This window comes from Oryx dammah, unplaced genomic scaffold (assembly GCF_014754425.2).
Source record: "Oryx dammah isolate SB20612 unplaced genomic scaffold, SCBI_Odam_1.1 HiC_scaffold_17, whole genome shotgun sequence".
Classification (NCBI taxonomy): domain Eukaryota; kingdom Metazoa; phylum Chordata; class Mammalia; order Artiodactyla; family Bovidae; genus Oryx; species Oryx dammah.
In genome coordinates this window covers 62,475,823-62,500,864 of record NW_024070201.1, presented here as the reverse complement: position 1 = coordinate 62,500,864, position 25,042 = coordinate 62,475,823, and the positions used below count along the sequence as shown (strand labels likewise).

General features: G+C 50.2%; 1 protein-coding gene across 1 annotated transcript in view; it reads left to right on the top strand.

Annotated features, from left to right (window-relative positions):
• Window positions 1–25,042, top strand: part of ABTB2 (ankyrin repeat and BTB domain containing 2) — a 184,099-nt gene that overhangs the window by 127,036 nt on the left and 32,021 nt on the right. Inside the window, exons 2-3 of the mRNA XM_040258982.1 lie at window positions 7,928–8,074; window positions 15,554–15,767. Of these exons, the coding sequence (XP_040114916.1) occupies window positions 7,928–8,074; window positions 15,554–15,767 (361 nt within the window). The remainder of the gene's footprint in view (window positions 1–7,927; window positions 8,075–15,553; window positions 15,768–25,042) is intronic.

The window sequence follows — 25,042 nt, the reverse complement described above, 5'->3', positions numbered from 1 at the left end:
AAATCATCTTTTTAAAGAGAATTTGGTTCTGGCAACAAGCGTGTTGCACTTCATCAGCCTTTGATCTTGCCCTAGGTTCTCTGGCCCCTGGCTCCCCGGGCAGTCATAAACCGTTATTATTTCACGGTTTAATGGCAAGCTCCCAGCCCTTTGGGCCTCTCTTAACCAGAAGACCACCTTCAGCCCTGGTGGCGTTCTGATAACTGAGAGTGGAGTGTTAACCAGAGCATGGCTATGTTTGCTTTTAATTTCCTGACCTTGAGGAAGAAGGGGAAAGGGCAGTCCTAATTGGACTGGTAAATGGTGAAGAAATCTTCTGTCCCTGAGCTTGTGGACTGCCCCATGGGAGAGGCAGTGTGGACTCAAAGGATGAGCGGGCTGAGTCTAAATCCCACTTCCACCACTAACTTGGTGACCTTCGCCAAGTGACCAGTGCCATCCAAACCACAGTGTCCCTCATTGGTAAAAGGGGCTAGTAGCAGTACTGCAGTGGCACCCCGCTCTGGCACTCTTGCCTGGAAAATCCCATGGATGGAGGAGCCTGGTAGGCTGCGGTCCACGGGGTCGCTGAGAATCGGATACGACTGAGTGACTTCACTTTTACTTTTTACTTTCATGCATTGGAGAAGGAAATGGCAAGCCACTCCAGTGTTCTTGCCTGGAGAATCCCAGGGACGGGGGGGAGCCTGGTGGCTGCCGTCTATGGGGTCGCACAGAGTCGGACTTGACTGAAGCGACTTAGCAGCAGCCACAGCAGCAGTACTGGCTGATAGTAATGAGACCACTCCCAGGGTCTTCCCAGGGGCTCAGATGCTGCTTCATCGGACTGGCAGTGCTGCACAGTGAGGGGTCAGATCTCCATTACTAATTCGTGTTAACCTGCTTCCCAAACTCAACTTGGACCCCCACTCTTCTCTCTTCCCGTCTCCCCACCTTTGCTCCTCACTTGAACTCTTGGGTCTCACAGTATCGTGCTCTCATCTTTAGGTGGGTGCTGGCTGAGAATTACATGAGTATTTGATTACTCTTGAGGAACCATTTTTACAGGGAAGACTGATAGTTCATCAAGTCAAGCAGATTTCATTCCAGTCCTAGGTTTTCTTCCTTATTTCCTTCATCTTTCCCCTGTTTCAACACTCCTCCTCAATCTCTTTGAACTTAGACTATCAGGAGAGACACCATTCAGTGAAGTGGGTTGTTTTTTTTTAATCAACTGTCTTTATATTCCATTTGGGTCTCTCTGGAAAATATTCTGGCTTTAACTCTTCAGCACTTTGTTCAGTGTGACTAATATACAAAAACTGGACATTAAACGTACTATATATAAAATTCCAGATCGGAGAATGGAAACACTTTTTAAAAAAAAATGGTTGGATTATGTGAGCTATTTGGAAACTGTTCAGTGGGGCAATATAATTTTTATTTTCAGAAGCTTATGGATTGAACCTCACCCAAGCTTCCAGCTCCCAAGAAAACTGGCAAAAAGATCCCCTGCCAAGTTTCCTCTCAAGGGCAGTAAAAGAGCAATCCTCTGCATCCTGGGTTTCATTATAAAGAAGCAGGAGACAGACGGTGGCCTTTGCTGTCTTCACAAATGAGCCGGCTAGTGAGTCAGGAGGAAGTGTGTAGGAGACAGGGACGGGGACGGTGCTAGACACACGGGCTTGCACAGGTCTCTGGCTCCACCACAGTCACAGCACCCTGAAAACAACATTTGCAAGTCTGCACAGAGCTCTGGGAGTGGAATGTCGAGTTGAGGGGACAGTTAAGCCTTTTAAAAATTTTCCCACTTTTAATTTTATTATTTATTTTTAATTGATTGCATTACAATATTGGTTTGATGTCTGTCATACATCAACGTGGATTAGCCATTGATGTCCCTCTTGAACCTCCCTCCCACCCCCCACCCTTTCCCACCCCTCTAGGTTGTTACAGAGCCCCAGTTTGAGTTCACTGAGTTATACAGCAAATTTCTGTTGGCTATTGATTTTATATGTGTTAGTATATACTTCCCTGCTACTGTCTCCATTCATCTCGCCCTCTCCTTCCTCTCACCTACGCTTGTCCAGAAGTCTGTTCTCTATGTCTGCGTCTCCACTGCTGCCCTGCAAATAGGTTAATCTTGATGGCCTGTTGATGACTGGTCAGAAAAACTGAACTTTAAATCGATCTAGTTTTCACAAGAAAAGCTTATCTTTACATTACAATTTTGTGTGTATATGTATGTATGGGTAGGGGGTGCTGTTATAACTGGGCGGGGGGATGAAATCATAGGAAATAATACTATCAGGGCCTATTTGTTTCCACTGTTGACAATTCAGAAGATAAATAGTGAAATGAAAGTAGGGGAAAAGGTTTTGAAGTGTAGACTTTAGTGCTAGATCAGACTTAAGAAGCCATCCAACTGACCACCTTACCTTACAGAGAAGAGAATGAAGTCCCCACTGATTTGGTGTTTGGGCTGAGTCCTGCTTCTGAAAAAGCTTAGCACTGAAAGTCTGGTCTGTCAACTCAGTGTGCGGTCCACTGGCTTCTGCCTTGTTGCTTGCTTGCTTGGAGGAACCAGCACCTCTGCAAGCTGAAACCCAGCTTGAATTCCGGGTTGACTACCAGAAAGAAGGCAGGACTCGCCTTCTAGGCCCTGGATTTCCCATCTGACTCTATGGCGCCCTCTCTGGGGACTGGTGGATAATCACTGGGAAGGAACCTGAGACTGAAGCCGAGCCAAGTGACCAAACCCAGAAAACAGCTTGAGAAACCAGGATCGGGTGTGCATAGGTTTCTTAATTCTGCACGTTTCTTGAGAAGTGCTGGGAATTTCCCCCTTTACTGGCAGAATTATTTTCATGCCTAAGTATCATAGAGAGAAGAATATCATCTATTCTAATCTGTGGAAAGGTGTTTGAACCTATTCAGGAGGTGGGGAGTCATTGGAAAGTTTAAAGCCAGAGAAAAGAGTGTGTATCCAGAGTAACGCTAGTTACTTGGGCTTTCCAGGTGTCGCTAGTGGTAAAGACTCCACCTGCCAGTGCAGGAGATGTAAGAGACGCAGGGGGTTCTATCCCTGGGTCGGGAAGATCCCCTGGAGGGGATATGGCAACCCACTCCAGTATTCTTGCCTGGAGAATCCCACGGACAAGGGAGCCTGGCGGTCTACAGCCCATGGGGTCACAAGGAGTCGGACGCGACCGAAGCGACTTAGCACCCACGGCCAGAGTAAGGGATGTCAGGGACTGGTGAGATGGAGGTGGGAGACAGGGGAGGGGCTGCTTGCAGGATCCAGAGGGAAGCCCGAACCAGCAGTGACAGAGTTTTGAGATAGGAAGGTGATGAGAGCACCAGGGCTTGGTGGTTGATTGGATGTGTGGGGGAAGCAGGAGAGAGTTGATAAGAATGACTCATAGGTCTGTCCTTGGGCAACTGGGTGGACGCGGTGCTGTGCTCAAAGAAGGGACTGGCGGCTTTGGGGAATGAGATAATGAGTTCTGAGATTCAAGGGTTGGGCAACCTGCTCGAGAAAAATGGAGTGACGGAAGATTGTGGTTGTGTGTGTAGATTGAGAAACCTAGAGGCTTCACATAGAGCCAAAGCAGATGGGGTGGAACCTTGTTTCAACAGAAATGCTGATTTTGGAGATGAGAGAGGCAGAGGATGCCTGGATCTTCTACTTCTTCCCTGCCTCTCACGCAGTAGTTCATTTCACGGCAGTGATCTGAGCCATGCATGTCGGTTTTCTCTCTAACTTTTACAGTGTTCAATAGGGATTGATTTGGGTGTGCTTATTAACTAGTAAAGGAATAAAGGTTTCACTCCAACTTGCTTTCTTTTCCATCATGACTGAAATAAACTTTTTTCTAAAGATTTTAGTAAAGGGAAGGGGGATGGTTTGCCTTTCTTTTTTTTTTTTTTTTTTTTTTTGGAAAGCCCTTTTTCTAAAATAACCTTGCCCCGGGCCCATGTCATAAAACTGGGAATTTCTGTGGGCAAAGAAGGCATAGTGTTGCGAGAACTTAAGGCAAACGTTTTCCATCTCCAGCGAGAACGGCTGAAGAATAGGCTTATGTGGGAGAGAGAAGAATTTCACACTGGCAAAAAAAAAAAGACCTTTCTTAGGGGACAGACTCAGCAGATTCAGAAGGCAAGCTGTGGAACTGCATTCTGGAAAGATCAAGGAGAATAAGAGAGGTAGCCTTCTGTCCGTAGAGCTTTGTGCAAGCCCTCCAGGGATCCTTGGCAGGTGGTACCTGGAGACACATTAAAAAAAGAAAGTCATATTTCTGGATCTTTATATTTCCTCCTCTCAGACTCCAGGTCCAAACAGAACAGAACCCCTTTTCTCGCACACATCCTCCTTCTCTAACTAAAGGACAAGGTGGTGAAAGTTAGGATGTCATTTTTATTTCAACATCTTGAGACTTAAGAGATTGACATCTAGCCCCAGTTCAATTCCTGACCCTCAATAACCTTGGGAAGATCACTTAACTTTGGGGGCAAGGGCCTTGGTTTTCTCATCTATAAGATGGGTGCAAACATTACCTCATGAAGCCTTGGGAATTGAATGTGACCTTGCATACAAAGTTACCACAATCCTGGCACATAGCGAGCCCGCTATAAAAGTCAGCAGTGGCTATTACTGATAATGACCGCCCTACCTCCCTTGCCAGGAGAATAAATTAAGCACTTAGTGTTAGAAGTCTCTTAAAAGCAAAAGGTACTATGCAAAAGCTGTGAAGCTATCAGTTACTATTATTAATAAGAGGCTCATAATTACCTTTGCCACAGTATTAAGTGAAAGCCCCTTTGGGTGGGTGATGACTGGGAAAGTGGGAACAATTATTAATGGAGCTGCCAGCTCTTGTTACTAGATCCACTGACATAATATTTCTCTCTGGGAATCCTTTGACAAATCAGCTGACCTTCCTATTCCCTTCCCCTAAGCACTGTAAATTTGATCCACATGTCTCCAGCATTGTTTCTTTGGATTAATAATGAAGAGAAGGGGGAGAGTGAGGCCTGCATTAGGACCTCTCATTGCAGAGAGACCCTCCCAAATGTTTGGGCGTTCCGTGGGGTTGAGCTTTTTTAGTTGAGGCGGTGGGTGGGTGGGGGGTGTCTTTTGTTTTACTTGTCTTAATGCCCCGAGCCACCCCTTCCTAATGTGTTTGGGTCCTCAGCTGTCAGGGAGAGGTTCCGCTTTGGGGACCTAGTCATACCCTCCTCCTCCCACTGGAAACAGAGCTTTGAGGAAGTGCTTTGATGCCCTGCTTTGCCAGGTCAGTCACCACTGCCATCCTGGAAGGGCCGAAGGGAGACTCAGGGCGCAGGTCTCAGGCACACAGCAAGGCAGAGAGGGAGCACAGAGGAGGTCTGGAGGTGGGGTTGGGGGAAGGGCAGGCTAGTGGGGCAGGGCTGCAGAGCAGCTGAACCTTGAGACTGGTCAAAGTCCGCTGCCAGGATCTGGGCAGGAGGAAGACTGCTCTGCACGTGAGGCCCAGCACAGGGACTCCTGGAGTGAACCGAGCAGGAATAACAGCGCTGAATCAGGACATCCATAGGCGAGCTTGGTGGTGGGAATCTGGGCTCACGGAGGGATGAAATTCGTGTGTTCTAGAGCCAGTCAAACCTGGATTCGAATCCTAGCTCTGCCACTTAGTAGAGCAAGTTATTAAGACTCTCTGCACAGTATCTAAAATGGAGACAGAGGTGCCGACCTTGGTGAAAGAATAATACGTGAAGTCTGCATTCCCAGCACATAGGAAAAATACCTGCAATAGCAACTGAAGAGCCTTTAACTCTGAACCACACCGCAGTCCAGACATTGACATTCAACAGCTCAAGTCACTCCTCACTGCCACACTGTAGTAAGCTCAGTAGCCTTTGTTATCTGTAGTTAACACGTGAGGAATCTGAGGCACAGAGAAGTGAAGTAACTTGCCCAAGATCACACAGCTGGTTCAGTGACAGAGCCAGAATCATGGACCCAAAGGCTCCAGCTCCAAGGCCCTGTCTTGAGCTCTTTGCTGCAGGACCCATGGTTGTTGTCATCCTTGTGACAATTTCTGTGGGCAGGATAGGGAATCCTAGCCCGGATTTGGCCACATCCCAGGGGCTCTCCCATCATCTCAAGGAATTTTAAGAGATTTTTCCCAGAAGTGACTGATTAAATTCCTGTGGGTATTTCGCTTTTTCAAAAAAAAAGTTCAGGGGGGGTTGGACAAAGATGCCTTGATCAAAGAAATAGCGGTTATCAAAAACTGGGAATCTCTGTGCCCACATGCTCTTAACAACCAACAGCTCAATTTTAAGCCAGTCTGATTTTGCTTCTCTGGTGTTTTCTAAGAAGCCACACAGTGAGTTGAAGAAATTTACACGCTGTCACCCTCTGGGATTGATTCTGACAGCTCTGCTCCTCTGTTGTTGAAGTGCTAATGAAAAACACTAATTGGCCCTGGCCAGTGGCTGGAGTGGGGAAAGCCAGCATCCTTTTTTCTGGTTTCTCTTAGTCCTGTTCTTGGCTTGAAGAAGAAGGGGGTGGTGTGTGGGCAGCATGAGGAATTGAGAGGACTCCGGGGGTGATGCTGGCCTTTGAGTGGGCAGGATGGACCTTTATATCTGATGCCCCATTCCCTGAGCAATGTGAGGACAAAGCCAGGTCTCTTTGTCACCCTGGAATCCTGAAGACAGCACAATGCCTGGGAAGCACTCTGAATATTCAGCGAGTGAAGAGGGGAAGGAATGAGTGAATGCTTGTGTGGCCCACAGGTGTCTGGAGCCCAGTTTCTTGTGCAGCTTCAGGAAGGGGTGGTCTCCACCACTTTAAACCGCATACGCAGGTGGGCCACCCCGCATTCTGGCTCCCACAGCACCGGCCTCAGTTAAAAGTCAGCTGTCCTAAATGGAGCCTTGCAATTGGCCCACTCCAGCAGATGGGAAACAGGGCTATGGATTTCCCGCTTTGCTTCCTTCCTCAGGTGACTTGTTGATAAAAGACGTTTTCACATATTGAGATATAGGGAAGTCATTCTGGCTTATACATGAGTTAATCTGATTTTTTGTTGTTGTTGTTGTTGTTGTTGCTGTTTGTTTATTTATTTGGCAGCTCCGGGTTTTAGTTTTGGCATGTGGGATCTTTAATTGGGGCATATGAACTCTTAGTTGCAGCATGCAGGATCCAGTTCCCTGACCAGGGGTTGAACCCAGGGCCCCTGCATTGGAAGCTTGGAGTCTTAGCCACTAGGCTACTGGGAAAGTCCCTAACTTGAATTTTATGCTAACCAAAATAACCTGTGGCCTATCAAACATACACTGTACATCTGCTTTAATTGCTGAAGAGAAGGGCACATTGACTGGAAGCAAATAATGTCTACGTTAAAAATAAAGTTTAAGGACTTCCCTGGCAGTCCCGTGGTTAAGACTTCACCTTCCATGCAGGGGTGGGGGTTCGATCCCTGGTTGTGGAAGTAAGATCCCACATGCTGAAAACCTGAAATATAAAACGGAAGCAGTGTTGTAACAGATTCAGTGAAGACTTTAAAACTGGTCCACAGCCAAAAAAATCTTTTTAAAAAAATGTAAAAATAAAGATGAAATGCCCCTCTTCCGGGGATGGTGCTACTGGCTCTCCTTTGATGATAAAGAACCCCTTCCCAGGTGCGAAGGCCTTAATGACTCTCTGTGTACGTGCTGGTCTGTTCTTTTTTTTTTCTTTTCAAACCTTAAAGAGATGTAATCCTGATTTGTTTAATATTCTTTATTCTGACAAGATACAAAATTAAGACTCTGCTTCTCTGAAGCAGTTTCTCAGAGTAATTTGGGCAGCACACTTCTAGGCTAGTCCTCCATTTGGCTCAAATAAAACTCTATTTTATTCGTATCATTGATTGTTTATTGATTATACTCTCTGACACGCCACCTTGTCTCCCCACAGGTGTCCTCTCCCTTCCCGCGTACTTCAGCCCCTACAACGGGGGGTCCCTGGGTCACGACGAGCGAGCCGACGCCTACGCGCAGCTGGAGCTCCGGACCCTGGAGCAGTCCCTCCTGGCCACCTGTGTGGGGAGCATCTCCGAGCTGAGTGAGTGGAGCCCCCACAGCCCACTGGCTCCGAGGGAGAGGTGGGGAAGAGCCCGCCTTCTGGGTCCTGGCTTCCTCCTCCTCTGCCCGTGTCCTGCCTTCTCCGAAAACTGTCCATCCCTTAAGGCCAGAGGTTGCAAACCAGTGGCCCACAGACATGCGTGGTTTGACCAGCAGGTGCCTTTAATCACATCCAAACCCAGATCTCTGGTTTCTCTAGAGAAATCAGACCATCTGACACCACTGTGCCCCAGCCCTGAATGCCAGTGATCAGGGGAGCTGAGCGGCAGCTAAGGGGACAGCAGGCGTTCCCTTCATTGTCACATACCTTGGTATCTCATAGCTGACCTGTCTCATGGATTTATTTTACCTGCCTGGCCCCCAAAGACTGAATTTATAGCCAGTGTTAGAAGGAACGCATGTCTTGAAGCCTCAACATAAAAAAGAAAGAAAAAAGCAGAACTTCTCTGGCTGGCAGAAGACGGGTGTGGTCTGCGGACTCAGCCCTGCAACGCCCTGAGCATCTACCAGGACCTTGGGGCTCTCTGAAACACACCGGGAAACCCCTGGGTCTAGGTCATTACCGCTTGACAGCTGCTTCAAAAAAGCCTGTTAGGAGGCCAGAGATCCCCGTGCCCCCAGTCTCTCCCTCTCATTATCCTGATTATTTGAGCAATCAAACTGCACTCTCAGCCTCCTCAGTTCTCCCTTCCCGTGTCATAAGCCCACCCAGCAGAGGGTGGGCACACACGCCGGGGGTCGTAGCACACAGCGTGGAAACAGATGGAGTTTCACTCTGCTCCCGCCTTTTCCGCTTGTGATTTCTCTGAGGTTTCTGGCCCCTGAATAGTGAATGGCGAGCCTTTCTGCTTCTTTAGGACACAGCTTCCTCCCTTCCTGCCCCCAGCCTTCCTTCCCTCCCCAAGACAGGAAGTGAAGGTGCCTGGTTCAAGGTCATAGAGCAGATTGGTAAAAGGGCTGGTTCAGAAAGCGGGACTTCAGGCTCTTTGTCTCCTAGGGGCATTCCAGCATGGCCACCTGGGTCTGCTGCCCCTTGGGGCCCCTGTAGGAAGTTGGCGTGAATGTGTGGGCTGTCTTTGGAGCTATGCAGAGTCTGTGTGTTGAACTCTCCTGGCCCGAGGACAATGGGGAACACATGTAGGCTTCAGTCCACTGGAGAGCACTTGGGTTTTGTTTCGCATTTGGAACATTGTGAGCACTTACTGTATGCAAGGCACTGTATGAAGCACCTTGGTCGCGTGATCTCATTTACTCTGCAGAACAGCTCAGCAAGGTATGTCCTGGTGAGGGAACTGAGGCTTAGAGAGGAAAAGTCATTACCCCCAAGTCAGACTGCTGATTGGAAGAATCCGAGTGAGGGCTTGACTTCTGCTGTGTCTGGCTTTAGCCAAGCTCTGAATTACCTAGGGCTATGGTGGGCTACAGCCCATAGGGTTGCAGAGAGTCGACTCAAGTGACTTAGCACACACACACGCATGGGCTTCCTAGATGTGGCTAGCAGCCCAGCCACCAGCATCTCAAGGCAGCTGAGGTCAAGATTGGAATCTGATCTTGACTTTTATCATAGAGCCTTTTATTGTAGTAGTCTCCATGCCCGTTACAAACCACAGTCAGACACAAGGGGGGCATTCAGAAACTACTTTCAGGGGACAGGCTTGTCATCTTTCTGTCCTTGTCACTCAGCCCAGGGACCAAGTCCTGTTGTTTGTACCTTCTAAAATTATCCCAATTTTTGGTTTTCTCCTTTCACCACCTTTACTTCCAACTCAGCCCAAACTGGGGCTATTTAAAACCCAAATTGGATTTTGTCACTCTGCTGCTCAGTATCCCCTCCATTCTCCCCATGGCTTTCCAACACACTCATGAAATCCAGGACTGGACATGTCATCCATCTGGCTTCATCACCTACTATTCTTCCCTTGCTGACCGCCCTGCAACCACCCTGGCCTCCTAGCCAAAATCCTCCTACCCCGGGGCCTTTGCACTAGTCATTCCTCTGCCTGTGACCTTTTCCCCCAGGTGCCCAATCATGGCATGTTCTCCAAATTTCTGCCAAATAACACTTACTAGACAGGCCTTCCCCACAGACCCTGCAAGACTCAAGGTCCCACCCTCGTTCCTCTGTGTCCCATCTTTTGGCTTTGGTTTATTCCAAGCACTAATGGACACTTGGCAGGTGAGCAGTTGGTCGTCTCTCCCATGTGATTAGAAAGTCACCATCACAAGAATGGAGACTTTCTCTGTTGTACCCCTGGAGTACGTATCACTAGTGTGGAGAACAGTATCTGAGCCATGTGTTTGTGTGTGTGTGTAGAAATGAATTCGCTGTGTGCTAAGTCACTCCAGTTGTGTCCAACTCTTGGCGACCCTATGGACTGCAGCCCGCCAGGCTTCTGTATCCATGGGATTCTCCAGGCAAGAATCCTGGGGTGTGTTACCATGCCCTCCTCCAGGGGATCTTCCCAACCCAGAGATTGAACCTGTGTGTCCTGCATTGGCAGGCAGGTTCTTTACCACTAGCGCCACCTGGGAAGCCCAGTGAATCGTCTGTCATCCGGTTTTTGCCTCCTAAAGCCCACCTAGGATTGGTCCTCATCCTGGCTCAGCCATTCCTCAGGCCAAAGGTAAGAAGGATGCCCAGAGCATCTTTCACCGACAACCCAACTGGCTATGTCACGTGCCAAGACTCCCAAGCTTTCTCACTCTGAAACCAGTGTTTTTGCTAATCATCTTGAAGGAGGAAGAAGCTGAAGGTGGAGGCAGATATTGCAGTTTTTCCCTCTGAGACTAAAGAACTTAATGAGGTTAGTGATACTTGGCACTGAGTACCTCGTCCCTGAGAGTTTAGCCCAGCTTTAACATGCATCTTCTCACTGCACCTCGCCAGGACCAGCCTGCCAGGTAGGTCAGGAAGTCTCACTTTTGTATCAGCTGCACAGAGAGCTCCAGCCACTTGTCTTTTCCTCTGTCCCTCTCTACTTATGAGAATGTAAATGGGAGGGAATAAGAAAGAAATGAAACACTTTTTTAAAGGGAACCAGGTGGTGTGGGCCTCATTTTGGAGACAGTGTTAAATCCCAGGTTACCCCTGCTCTTTTTGTTTTTTTAACTGCCCCAGATCTTAGTTGCAGCATGTGGGATCTTTAGATGCAGTTTGCAAACCCTTAGTTGTGATATGTGGGATCTAGTTCCTTGACCAGGGATTGAACTGGGCCCCCTGCATTGGGAGTGCAAAGTGTTAGGCACTGGGCCACTAGGGAAGTCCCTCCCCTGCTCTTTTTATCTCATGGCTCCTGATGGATGTTAGACAGTCCAGAGGGAACCCATAGCACCTCTGATCAAGGCTCTCATAACTAGTAAGCAGAAAGGGTGTTTCTCCCTGCTCCTGGGTGTTCCTGGACTTTAGACTGAGGTCTCATCAAGCTTAGGGTCATTTGATTCTTGAGTACAAGGACATCTCAGAAGCAGCTCTGAGAGTCCAGTTGTGCCAAACCAAGAGCACAGCCCCGTCAGGCCACAGCTTCTCAAACTCACTGTGGTGACGGGTCAGGAGTGGTATATCCTCACCTCTGTTGGGCTTCCCAGGTGGAGCTAGTGGTAAAGAACCTGCCTGCCGATGCAGGAGACGCGGGTTTGATCCCTGGGTTGGGAAGATCCCCTGGAGGAGGGGATGACATCTCACTCCAGTATTCCTCCTAGAGAATCCCATGGACAGAGGAGCCTGGCAGGCTACAGTCCATGGGGTCGCAGAGAGTTGGAGATAACCAAAGCGACTTAGCATAGCTCTATTGCAAACTGAAACTTCTATAAAATAAAAAGGAGTGTCTAGAAACACAAAATAAAGCACAGATCAGATGCAAGTCATCTTATTTTATTATTAGATTAAATAGGCATAAAAATCACTCTGTCAGACTGCTCTGGAAATCTTTTCAAGCTCACTTTCAGTTTCTGAATTGAACTTCTGAACCAGTAACCACCAGTTTCGCAGACCTGTTCCAGTCTGCAGACCGCCCTTCGAGTAAGCAATGTTGCAATAGTCGAGAGCATCCAGTTGGGACACAGGGACTGCAGTTCAAGTCCTGGCTGGTCCCCTTGCTGCTTGTGCCCATGGACACATTTAACTTGTGTAAGCCTGTGTCCTCATCTGTGACGTGGAAATGCCTCGCTGATGGGGTGGTTGTAGAGACTGGAGATTTTGTCGTACCTTTCCGTGTCTGTCACGAAGCCTAGAAAACAGAAAGTGGCAGGGAGGACATTCTCTCAGGGAGAACACCCAGAGCATGCCGCTGTCTTTGCCTGTTACACGGCCCTGCAGCACAGCTTAAGTCTTTAGGTGCCTGATCAGTGTTGTCTGCAGACATCCATCTTTTTGGTCTTTGAGAGAGACTGGTCGCCTGCAGCTTGGCTTGGAGCGAAGTATCCAGGGCCTCCATCTCTAGTTCCCATGCCTTCATGGTTTTCTGAACTTTCAGAAAGCCTCTCTCTCCCTGGCTTCCCTTTTAGGGAACCCTTAGGAGGCACATCTGTTCCTTCCTTGACTTTCTTGCCTGCATTCTGGCTGGAAACATGCTGCCACGGGGTCTACACCAGTAACAACGCAAAAATTTTAAGTGTAATGAATGGTACCAACTTCTACCTTATCAAACTTTGTAATGATATTTCACCAAGGTTTCTTTGATGCTATCAGGGATTCTGAATTCTCCTCCTCATGGTCCTGTGGTCGTGCCAACGGTTATGACATTCATACCTGGAGACACGGGAGCCAGGTTTCAACTTCTTGCAGCCAACGTAACTCTGCAACTAGCTTCTGGGAGGTGGCTTGGCCTGGGGTTATTGGGACCAGTTTCTACCACCTAGGACCTGAGGGCAGAGCTGGGATCTGACATTGCAGGGCTGGACTCCTCCTGTCCTGGGAAAGGTGGAGCAGCACTTGACTGCAGGCAGAGGTCCCAAGAGGAAGAGCATGACAAGGTGGCCTGCAGTCTAGAAGAATAACAACAACAAAGGACAGTAATAATAATGGTGATGTATTTAACTTCACCGGAGAAGGCAGTGGCACCCCACTCCAGCACTCTTGCCTGGAAAATCCCACGGACGGAGGAGCCTGGTAGGCTGCAGTCCATGGGGTCGCTAAGAGTCGGGCACGACTGAGCGACTTCACTTTCGCGCATTGGAGAAGGAAATGGCAACCCACTCCAGTATTCTTGCCTGGAGAATCCCAGAGACAGAGGAGCCTAGTGGGCTGCCATCTATGGGGTCGCACAGAGTCGGACATGGCTGAAGCGACTTAGCAGCATTTAACTTTACCAAGCCCTTTGTGCCAAGCATGATGTTAAGTGCTTCACATTGGTTATTTGAATTCTCAGAACTTGTGGTTAGAAGCAATTATTTTACAGATAAAGAAACTGAGGCTTTGATAAGTAACTTACAGAAGGCACACAGTTAGTTTGAAACCCAGGCAGGTCTGACTCTGGAATCTACGCTCTTAATCCGCTTACCTGGTGATTCGCAAATCTGACTGGACACTAGATTCAACAAGGGAGATTTTACAAAATATAGACACCTGGGTCCTGCCCCAGGCCAATTAAATCGGTTTTGGGGATGGAACTAGGTATCAGGGACTCTGTGCTCTCAGCCCTCTTGGCCCTAGGATCTGGCAGGAGGCACCCAAGCTACAGCTGTGGGCTGAGCAGGGTCCGCTGTATAGAGAGGAGTAAGAACCCAGGGGTGAGGGGGCATGGAGGGCTCTTTCCCTGCATGGAGGTCTCTAGTTCCAGGGCTGTCACTGTCCCTGCTTGGAAACCAAACGTTTTCACTCTGGCGGTCATGGGAGGACTTGGCATCTGAGGAGCTCAAGTCAAGTACCACCAGAAGTGTTTCAAAATGAAGTGAATGTGTAAGGCTACGTTTTCATTCTTCAAATGTTTGCTGAGCACCTATTTTGCAGTAGAACCTGTACAGGGCCCCAGGGATACATAGAACAGAGTACGGACCCAGATGCTCTGTAGGGAAGTTTAAGGGAATAAGTGGATGATTTGGTCCTGCCGACATCAAATGACACTTTACCTGCCATAATAAAACCTGCTGGTTTCTCCCTCCATAGGTTCAGCTTTGCTCAGAGACTTTCTATCCAAGGGGCTATCTGTGAGGAACTGCATGGGGGGATGTAGGAAGCTGACCCACAGGGGACGCTCCCCTGAGTTCTCAGGCCTGAGAAGAATGGAGGGCGCCACTTTTCCTAGAGTGAGGGGCCCGCGGGTGCCTGGGGCTGTTTCACCCATCCTTTCTCAGCATTGTGGCCTCACACAATGATGGGATATTTCCTGTCCTAAGCTGGTGGGGTATTGAAAAGACTTGACTGGGGAAGAAACACAGCACAGGATATAGGAACCTGAGGACCCCATGACCTTCAGGAGGGCAGGCTGTGGCCTGGGTCTCTGCTCAGTTCATGGACTTACAGATGTGGATTCAGATCTAGACCCCACCATTTACTTAACCTCTGGACACCGTGGCATCCCTGTGATCAGGGAAATGCATGGGATCAGTAAATGTTTACTTACCGGATGAGCCTCAGTTTCTTCATCTGTAAAATGGGGATATACTTGGACCCCAGCAGTGTACAGATCAAATTAAAGACTTTTTCTAGAAAATGGAACACCCGGCACATAGTAAGCATAGTGGATGGTAGTGGTGAGAGTTTTCCTTGGGGACATTGAAAAGGGAAGCCCTGTTCTGCAGAAGTACGTGCACTTTGGGGACTCCTCTGGTGGTCTAGTGGTTAAGAATCTGCCTTCCAATGCCGAGGACATGGGTTCCATCTTTGGTCTGGAAACCAAGATCCTACATGCCACGGGGCAGCTAACCCCTCACTCCTCAACTACTAAGCCCGTATGCTCTAGAGCCCATGCTCTGCAACAAAAACCCGAGGGCCACAACTGGAGAAAAGCCCCCCATTGCATCTAGAGAAAGCCCACACACCACAGCAAAGGGCCCACGTAGCCAAAAATTTTTAAATAATTTTTTTAAAAAAGAAGTACTTGAACTGCCGCCAGACAGCATGGGAAAGAACCACCACACAGCCTGGCACAGGAATTAGAGGCTGAGAGGAGAGGCCCAGAGAGATTCCCATGGTCGCAGCCGGGAGAAGGCCCGTGGGATGGTGGAGAGAGTCGGGATGTTGAAAAAGAAACTGTATTAGCATAAGGTCTGGTGGGGCCAGGCCCTGCCAAGTGTTTCATTCAACTGTTAGGGCAGGACTGGAAGTGAAAGGGAATCTAGATTGCTGTTGTGCATCTGGGTGACAGTTGCCACCTCCGCCTGCTGCCTCTGGGTAAACAGTAATTATGCATGCCGGCTTAGGCACTGTTCCTCTAACCAGCAAGGATCCTTGGAAGAATGTGCCCTGGCGACTCAGACTTTTTCTTTTTCTCCCGCTCTCTCCTGCCCTCCTCCCCTCCAGGCGACCTGGTCTCTCGCGCCATGCACCACATGCAGGGCCGCCACCCGCTGTGTCCAGGCTCCAGCCCCGCGCGTCAGGCCCGCCAGCCGCCCCAGCCCATCACCTGGTCCCCCGACGCCCTCCACACACTGTACTACTTCCTGCGGTGTCCACAGATGGAGTCCATGGAGAACCCCAACCTGGACCCCCCGAGGATGGCCCTGAACAATGAACGGTAGGGCTCTGCCTTGGGCTGGGTACCTGGTGGGCCACGCGACCCCGTGTGCATGTGGAGTGACTGACAGGGTGGCCGAAGAACCCTGACCCTGGCCTGTTTTCCTGTGGGGAGGTGGCCTGACACGGCGAGGACTGTGCATTCAGACGGAGGAAGGTCTGGCCCTGGAGTGCAGTGGGGTTTGTTGACCCTGGGCTGATGTATTTGGGTTGCTGAGGCTCTGAAGTTGAGCGTTGGCCCCTCTCAGCTCTAGTACTCATCACCTGGGCTCTCAGAAATTCATTTGCCTCTTCTATAAAATGAGGTATTCACATCTACCTAGAAAAGTGGGTGGTAAGACGCGCGTGAGCTCATGCTCTGAGAAAAAACACTTAGGACAATGTCTGGGTGGTAACTGGCCCTCCGTCAGTGGTAGCCATCACCTCTGTTGATGACCGTGATGTCACTGTTACCATCATCCTTGTTAGAAATCTCAGGCATGTTTTGCCCCGTCCACTCATTTTACAGATGGGGACGTCATGGCTCTGGCCGATTATCTGATCTCCAGCAGCTTAGTGGATGAACAGCCCCAGGGCCCAGGCCTGCTGGCTTCAGTCTAGTGCTCTCCCGTAGGGGCCCAGCCCTTTCCCAACTGATGGAATTGGATCATCATCGTTTTAATCCTCTGGGAGCTATCTAGCGAATGCAGGGCCGAGGCAGGCAGGGCCTGACACAGAGCGAGAAGGTGGCAGGTGGAGGCCCCGGCTTCCCTGAAGGAAGCACCAGCAGGGAGGTGGGGTCAGAGCACGCTCCAACTGTTTCTGCTTTGCGGAGAAATTGTTGTGGTTGCCAGAGCTTGGCTGGGAGGGCGAAAGGGCCAAGAAAACATCTGGAGAGGGTGGGGATGCAGAGAGAGGGGGCTTGCTTATTGGTCGGTGAGGTCCCCGAGGGTGCCTGAGGCTGGGTCACCCAAACAAAGGTGACTGGGAGAGGAGGCAGAAGTACCTCCCTGGGACCCGCTGCCCCAGGCTGGGTGGCTTGGCCCTAGGGCTGTGACCGTGGACGTTGGCTGTGGCGCCGGCCAAGGAGGTGCTCTTCTGCAGGCACTGTGCCCAGAACCCCTGGGATGTCTTTGTGGCCACCCTCTGGCTTTCCTCCTGGGAGGATTCCCAGGGCCTGATGCTCCGAAACATGGCATCAGGGTTCCTGTGTGACCCAAGCTGCTTGTCGGTATGTGATTGTTGCAGCTGAGCTGGAGTGGTAACATACACACGAGTGTGTGTTTAGCCCATTATTTACAAACCGCACTGTCTGTGGCACAAAGAAATTGGACGCAAAGGCATTTTTCCATGAATCATTTCAAATGAGTGTTAGACACATGGAAAATTGGAACCACCATGAAGAAAAAAGAATCCCCAAATGTCAGATTTGGGGACAGTAAGGAGGACACCTTAAGAATACCCAGGCGGGTGGACAGCCCAACAGCTCTCTGATGGCCCAGCTCCTAGCTGCTAAGCAGGTCCTGCTGGACTTGGGCTCCCTCTGGGAGCCCTGCCACCCAAGGGAGGCCCTGCCGCCCTTGGAGAGCCAGGCTGGCCTTCCCGCCGCAGGCCAGGCCACATGTCCCTGTGAGGCACTGCCGCTCTGACACCCTTAGCAGAGCTCTGGGGCCCCTCTTTGCTCCTGTACACAAAGGGGCTGGAGCTTGCTAGGGCTCCAGGGAGACACCCTTTGCTTCTGTGAGTCTGGCAGTGTCTCTGTCCTCTCCTGTCCCCTTGAGGTTCTTCCCTCTGTCCTGGGTCTGGAACATGGGGTCAGGTCTCCCAACCAGAATAAGGCAGAACGTCTGGGTCTGCTTGAGGATTCGATGGTTTGGGGATGTCTGGCTCTGTTGGGATTAAGGGACCTCTTCCATGACCTCACACACATGGGCTAAGGAGCTCAGCTCGGTAACTTGGGTTTGGCCCATGACACCATTGATGGTGCCACTCCAGTCTGTGCTTGTAGGTTTCCGCTTTGAAGAAACTGCCCTTCTCCCTTCCCGCTGGGTGCTGTGTGTGACCACGATAATGCTGACAAGGGGCGGGTGGGTCATACGTTCATCCCTCCACGAAGCTCATCCTGGGTCCCTGCTATGCCACAGGCCGCCTCTACACTAGTTGATGGGGCTCCGGTATCTCTCCATGAGGACCATCCTCCCCATGGCTTCCCGCTCTGGGTTTGGAGGGAGGAGGGAAGTAGGGACTGCAAGGGGGCAGCTTTGCAGGGGCACAAGGAGGCACTCTTACATGCTTCCATTTGCCACCGCAGTGAGCCAGGCAGCAGTGGGGAAGGGAGCACAGCCTTCAGACAGAGACCTGAGCTCAGATCCAGCCTCCCACACAGGCCCCTCCATGCCTCAGGCTCCCTATCTGTAAAATGGGGCTGTGAGATAACACACGTGAAAGGAGCCACCTCTTCCCTTTAAAAGGGAAGCTCTACCTACTTCTGGTTCTTCCATGCCCCACAATGAATCAGCAAGGTGCATGCTAACATTACAAATGAGGGCACAGGGCTGGGGGTCACCGAGCTGCTGAGTACCCGGGCAAGGACTCAAATCAGGTCTCTCTGACCTGAAGGCCCTCGCCCTTCACCAGCCACGTTACAACATTCCCAGCCGTGGCTGAGAACCAGTCCTAAAGCTCTAAGAAAACCTGGGTGGGTCCCACCTCCTCCAGGGCTGTTCTGGCCCCACCAGCCTCTCCTCTCCCAGGACACCTTCCTTGCTTCCTGGGGAGGGCCCCTGCAGCTGAAACCTCCCTGCACCCTCCCAGGATCCCTTTCTTACTGGCAGCTTTGCATCACAGGCACCAATGAGGCATACGGCAGGGTCTCAAACACAGGATTAGTCCCAGCTGCCACCCTGCAGGGCTCATCATCCCCTGTGACCAAGCTTAGAAAGTGAAAGCACTTGCTGTCAGAAATCCAGGGTTACCCAGGGAGATGGCGGGAGCCTCCTTCCCCACACTCTGTGGTCTGGAGAACGGACAACCATCTGGCTCAGCATGGTCCTCACTCACTGTGCCTAGAGGCAGAGGGACCGGGAGCCAGAACAGAGGGCATGGTCCTCCTGGGAATGAGGAGTTTGGGGAAGTGGGGAGGGAGGTCGTGGAGACGTGCAGGAGCAGAGGGAGGTCTGCTGTCTCGCCAGTGAGTTGCTGGACGAGAACATCATATAGCAGAGCACATGGAGGGAGACAGGTACAGCTAGAGAAGCAGAGAGGGCGGAGGTGGAGGAAGGCAGAAATCTGGCTTTCTGCCTCAGAACCTTGGGCACTGGGGATGCTCAGACTCCTCAAGAAGTGCTGCCAGAAGCCTGGAGAAGCCAAACACCTGCGGAATACTGGGAATGAAGGTGGGACGCCTGTCTACACCCCAGTCCATTTGCTTGAGCTTCACACCCTGGCCCCTGGCTTCTGTCTCCCCACCCCAGCCCTGCACGGTGCCCCTCTGTGGAGAGAAGCACGCTCCAAAGGCTCAGGCCCTGCTGGTGTTCAGGATACTGAGCCAGGAGGAGCGTCTGATTTGGGATGCAGCTTAGAAACATCTGGTGTCCTGTTTCTTAGTCAACGGAGCACAATCAGAGGGGAAAACTGCAATTCAAAGAGATCTCACTTCTCACTGACTGATTTTAGAACCTTCAACTTGTCCCTTAGTCTCTGCAAAGCCCTAGGGTACATGTTTCTTGTACTCCTCACAGCCACCCTTAAGTTACGAGTGCTAGGGAGCTAATGCAGGCAGGACTTTTTTAGAGCAGGACCTGGGCACCGTGAATGCTTGGTATTAGCTACTATGATGATTAGTATCAGGCAGAAGGAACAAGCGAATGCCACGACCACGTGGCAGGAGATAGAGGGGGGACCTGGGGGCGAGAGAGAGAAACTGGGTAAGAAGAAGGAAATACAGTCCAGAATGATGCCCGAGGGGGCTGGGACCTCAGGGGCCAAGGCAAGGGGAGGGCTGAGCCTGTGGCCTAGAAAGTCCTGCCCCGCTGTCTGGCTCCATGGTTTCAGGATCGACTGGTTTCCACTCGCCCTCTCCCCCGGCATCTGCTCTCAGCCCCTGGACTGCTCTGAGAATGCAGGTGCACCCATGCTGCTGTGAGGAGAGGCCCTCCTGCCAGGAGCCAGCCCAGAGCTGTCTGGTACGTGGTCCTGCGCCCCTGGCAGGGTCAGAAGTGACATGGGGCCCAGAATGCTGGTTTGATACCAAAAGTAGTCCCCAGTTCCCATGGAGCTATTTTTGCTCAAAGTCTTTTTCCAGGTGGGATCCCAGAAAAAGGTACTGTGTGTCCAGCCCAGCCCTTGGGTGCCCTGATCTGTGTCTTGCTGGCCAAGAGGGTTCCTGAAAGTATGTGGACAGAACTCGGAAAAGCTGGAGTTAGCAAAGATGTGAGCCCACAGGGTTCTGGCCCACTCTACCTAAAGTCCATACCATTACCGCAGGTACTGCCCAAGGTTGGGGGCTCCACCAGCCTCTAGGGTCATCCTGGAGGTGTCATCGCTACTATCTTCTAGCAATGTGACATGTCAGCCCATCTTTCTAGGCCTCCAGTTTCCTTAATGGTAAAATGGTGAAGATAATAAGATGCTACTAGGATTAAATGAGTTGAGTACAGTAAAGCTGTGCCTGGTCCATAAGAATAAACGGTGGCTGTCGCCCTGCCCCGCCTCCCATTATGGTTATCAGCATTCTTAGATGACATGGTTGACATTGAGAATAGTCTCTCTTCATTGATGATGAATGTTTCTTTAGGATGAGGTTTCTTTTAAAGTGGTTCTCAAGCAGCATCTGGGTTAGTAATACGACTACAACTCATTCAGTTACTACTACTACTAACTACTATTGATACTACTAAGATAACTACTGCCACTACCAATATAATAATTAATAATGCAACTCCTAATATTACTCCTGCATACAAACACCCCTACTGATTATAGCCAGCCTTATAGAGCACATATTAAGTGACAGATACGATACCATCTTAAGCACTTCGCTTATTAACTCACGTTGCTCGCTATACTTCTGTTGATCAGCAGGGAAGGGATATAAGAGAATTATGAAGGAGTGCCTTATGTGATTGAGTCTTTTGCCTAATAAGAGAGGCAAAAACAAGACAAGGGGGGAAAATGAGCATGAGCCAGCAGATAGTGTTATAGGAAGCTTGATTGTCTGGTATTTCGTTAGGTCAGCTCTCAGGGCCTGCCACTGGCCTGGATTCAATCCCAGCTGTGTTACTTACAAGCTGGTGGCCTCGGTCATTTAGCCTCTATGCCTCAGTTTCTTCTCAGCACAGGACCAGGAGTGCAGACTGCATGGAAGTGTCATGGGGATTGAGTTAGTATGTGCGAAATATTAATGTTTGGCACACAGTATGTGTCAGTCATCATTTTCTTTTCCTTCTTCTTCATCATCATACTCACCATCCTGTTCCAGAGGATCTTGGAGAAGGCTGGCATCCTTGGAGGGGGGTGGGCATGTTAGAACAGACTGGGCTTTTAACTGGGCCTTAAAGACCAGCCACAGGACACTGGGACAGATGGGATGTGGGCAGCAGAAGTCACAGAGGATCTTGTTGCTTCACAGTGTGTATTTTGTGACCGACATGCATCTCTCTTTTTTTTTTGCTACGCTGGGCTTTCACTGCTGTGTGCAGGCTTTCTCTAGTTGCGCTCTCACTTCTGTGTGCAGGCTTTCTCTAGTTGCGGCACATGGGGGCTACTCTTCATTTCAGTGGCTTCTCTGGCTGCAGCCACAGGCAGTAGGTGGGCATGAAGACTCAGTCATTGCAGCCCTCCGGCTCTAGAGCGTGCTAGCTTCAGTAGATTTTGTGCACAGGCTTAGCTGCTCTGTGGCACATGGGATCTTTCCAGACCAGGGATCGAACCTGTGGCCCCTATATTGGCAGGTGGATTCTTAACCACCAGGACCTGGACAACCAGGGAAGTAAGGATCTACATTTTTTTCAAATACAGAATAGACGTATGTGTGTGTTTTTAAGTCATCACTGGTTGTTGTTTGCCTAGGTAGATGCTTCTAGGTGGGACTTGAGTGGTTTTCTCGTGGAGACCCGCATTCTCAAGGGTCTGTGAGGATCAAGCCAGCCCCTCCTCCTCTAGCCACGTGATCCGAACATGTCTCCTTACCTTCTGAGCCCTGGTTTCCTCCTGTGTAGAGTGAGGATCCCAGCAGTACCTGCTTCCTGGGGGAGCCTCAAAATCCTGGGGCAGGGCTCCCAATCCCCATGACACATGAAGCCCACAGTGAGGAGAGGCCCTTCTTTGTTCCAGTCCGGATGCAGGAGGGGGCTGTTTCCCCTTGGATGAGCACTTTACATAAATAGGAGGCACCCGCAAGACAGGCTGAGTGTTCAGTCTGAAGAAATGGGCTCGTTAATCTTTTGCTCAGCTTGCGAAAGTGTTTTCTTATCAAATAATAGAGATGATGGCAGTGATGGCTTTGTACTCCTGACTTGTGGTTCCCTTAAATACCATTTCAAGAAGATTTGCAATGTTAAGCTCTTTTCTTTCTACTCCCCCCTTTTGTGCATTAAATTTCCATCTGTTTACCCAGAATGGGAGTAAAAGAAATAAAAATAGCTATTGGGTGGGTTAAGTCCTCCTCTCCATGCGCTCCTCAAGCTGCTGTGTCCAGGGACCTCTGAAGCCACATGTCTGTGGTCTGCGGTGCACACAGGGAGCCATCCCTCCCACCCTAGTCATTCTGCATCCTTCTGTCTCCTTTTTATTTTCCTCCAAGCACCCTCCTCTGTCTGAAGCTACCTTGTCTATGTATTTGCTTACTTCCTTTTCTGCCCTCTTCTCACCCCTCTAGAAGGTAAACGCCAAGGGTCAGTGTAACCCCTGTGACTCCAGCACATAGAACATTCCCTGGCACAGAATAAGCAGTTAAGTATTTTGTTCAGTGAGATAGGCTATAGAGCCTAAAGGTTGGACTTATGGAGTCAGAAAGACCATCCCTGGGGTCTCTGCTCTGCTGTTGATGAGCTGTGTGACTATGGGCACATTAATTTATCAGGCCTCAGTTTCCCCAGATTTTCATGAAAAATGGCTTGATCTGCTTGCCACGGTTTTTGTATGGATCCAATGAGGTAATCCATTGAAAGGACTTAGCACAGAATAAGTCTTCATACATGGTAGCTGCTATTAGCTGTATAATTACTATTTTCATAAACCTGTGAAAAGACTCATAACTAAATCATGTTTAATGCTTAAATAACCCAAAACAATGGTGATTTTAAAAATCACATCTACTCATAATGCTTGTTTTCTTTTCCTCTCATATATACCTCCTTCAGTCTCTGCCTTTAATTCCCTCTTAACTCACCCTGACAATAGCCAGTGAACCAGGCAAGTGACAAAGATGAGGTAGACCAGATGGACCAAAGGACTAGCTCAGTGAGGACTATTTTGGACAGAAATATGTACAAACTTTGGATTTATCACAACCCACCATCCAAGAATCTCAAAGAACTCTAAAAACTGGATTTCATCCATCCATTGGTTTGCAAACCGAGCAGCAAGTCAAATGCTCCAAAGTCAGTGGTGTACTTGTGTCCCAGGCCCCTCGCTTGCTGGTTTGGTCCCAGTGCCTATGCAGGACAGGCTGCCACCAAGTGTTACGTGGAAGTGGTGTGAACTGATAGATATTTACATGGGCTACAAGCATCTGGGGGCTTCCCTGGTGGCTCAGCTGGTAAAGAATCTGCCTGCAATGCGGGAGACCTGGGTTCAATTCCTGGGTTGGGAAGACCCTTTGGAGAAGGGAAAGGCTAGCCACTCCAGTATTCTGGCCTGGAGAATTCCATGGACTGTATAGTCCATGGGGCCACAAAGAGTCGGACACGACTGAGTGACTTTCACTTCACAAACATCTGGACAAAACTTTTTTTTTTTTTAATATTTACTGTTATTTTTGGCTGCACTGGGTCTCGTTGCTGTGTTCAAGCTTTCTCTAGTTGCGGCAAGCCGGGGCTACTCTCTAGTTGCAGGGCACAGGCCGCTCATGCTGCAGAGCACAGGCTCTAGGGTGTGATGGGCTTCTGTAGTTGCAGCTCACAGGCTTAGTTGCCCCATGGCATGTGGGATCTTCCAGGACAAGGGATCAAACCTGTGTCCCCTGCATTGGCAGGCAAATTCTTAACCGCTGGACCACCAGGGAAGTCCTGGACAGTTTTATGGCTTATAAAGCACTTTATAACCACAGCTGTCTAGTAGTTCCTCACAAGCTCTCGAGGGAAGCTCTTGAAGGAAGGCGCAGACTGAGGCCTTCTCCCGCAGCAGAGGGCAAGACGGACACCCAAAGTCACAGCTAGAAAGAGACAGCTCAGAGCTTAGACAGGGAAAGCCAATGATAAGGCTACAGCGAATTCACGGTATCACAGGCAATACCTCCCTCCCACCTTCCAGGGGAAAGAGAACAAGACCCTGGAAGCTGGTCCCTCCATCAGCACCTCCTGTGACTTGGGCTGCCCGCTCTCAACTTCTCGGGGCCTCTTCCCCCGACAGGCTTGAGTTTGCTGGCTCTGGGTAGCCAGCACAGGTGGGCATCCATCCAGCTTTCGAGAAGGAGTGAGCCAGGGATAGGGGGCAGACAGAGGAAGTAGCAGTGCCAGATAACAGAGGCTGGAGACAGGATCCCAGCCCAGCCGTTGACAAGTGGCCCGGGGGCTGCCTGTTGCGTATGACTTCCTGTCCCATTGTTGCGCCCACCGGTCCCACCGGGAAGGAGAGGACGGGGAACTGCCGGGCCTGGGGATGTTTTTATAACATGTAGCCACAATCCCCTTTGTCTACAGCATCGCCAGGCTCCCCAAGAGAGCCTCGGTGCCGGGAAGTCCCAACTCCAGGGAATGGCGTTTGCTTTCTCAAAGAAGGCAGCTTCCAAGGCTGAGTGTGGACTTTCCAGACCCCTGGGGATGGGACAGGATAGAGCTCAGGCGATGTCTACAGTCACATGGGCAGGCTCTGGCCTGCTCCTACTTGCCTGTCAGCCAGCTCCCATACCTCCCTCTTCCCACAAGCCCAGCGCCTCTGATGGCCACCTCCTTGGCTGTTTTCATATTTCCGATTTGGGGACAAAAGGCTCTTAAGGGGTCCGGAGTGTTCCCTTGGGGCTTTGGGCCCCAGCCAAGCACCCCAATCCCTCCTGCCTTCAGTGCTGATGAGGCGGTGGGCACAGCAGGCCTGTGGGCGCACTACAGTAACTCTTTTCTCCCTCATGCCTGCCTTCCA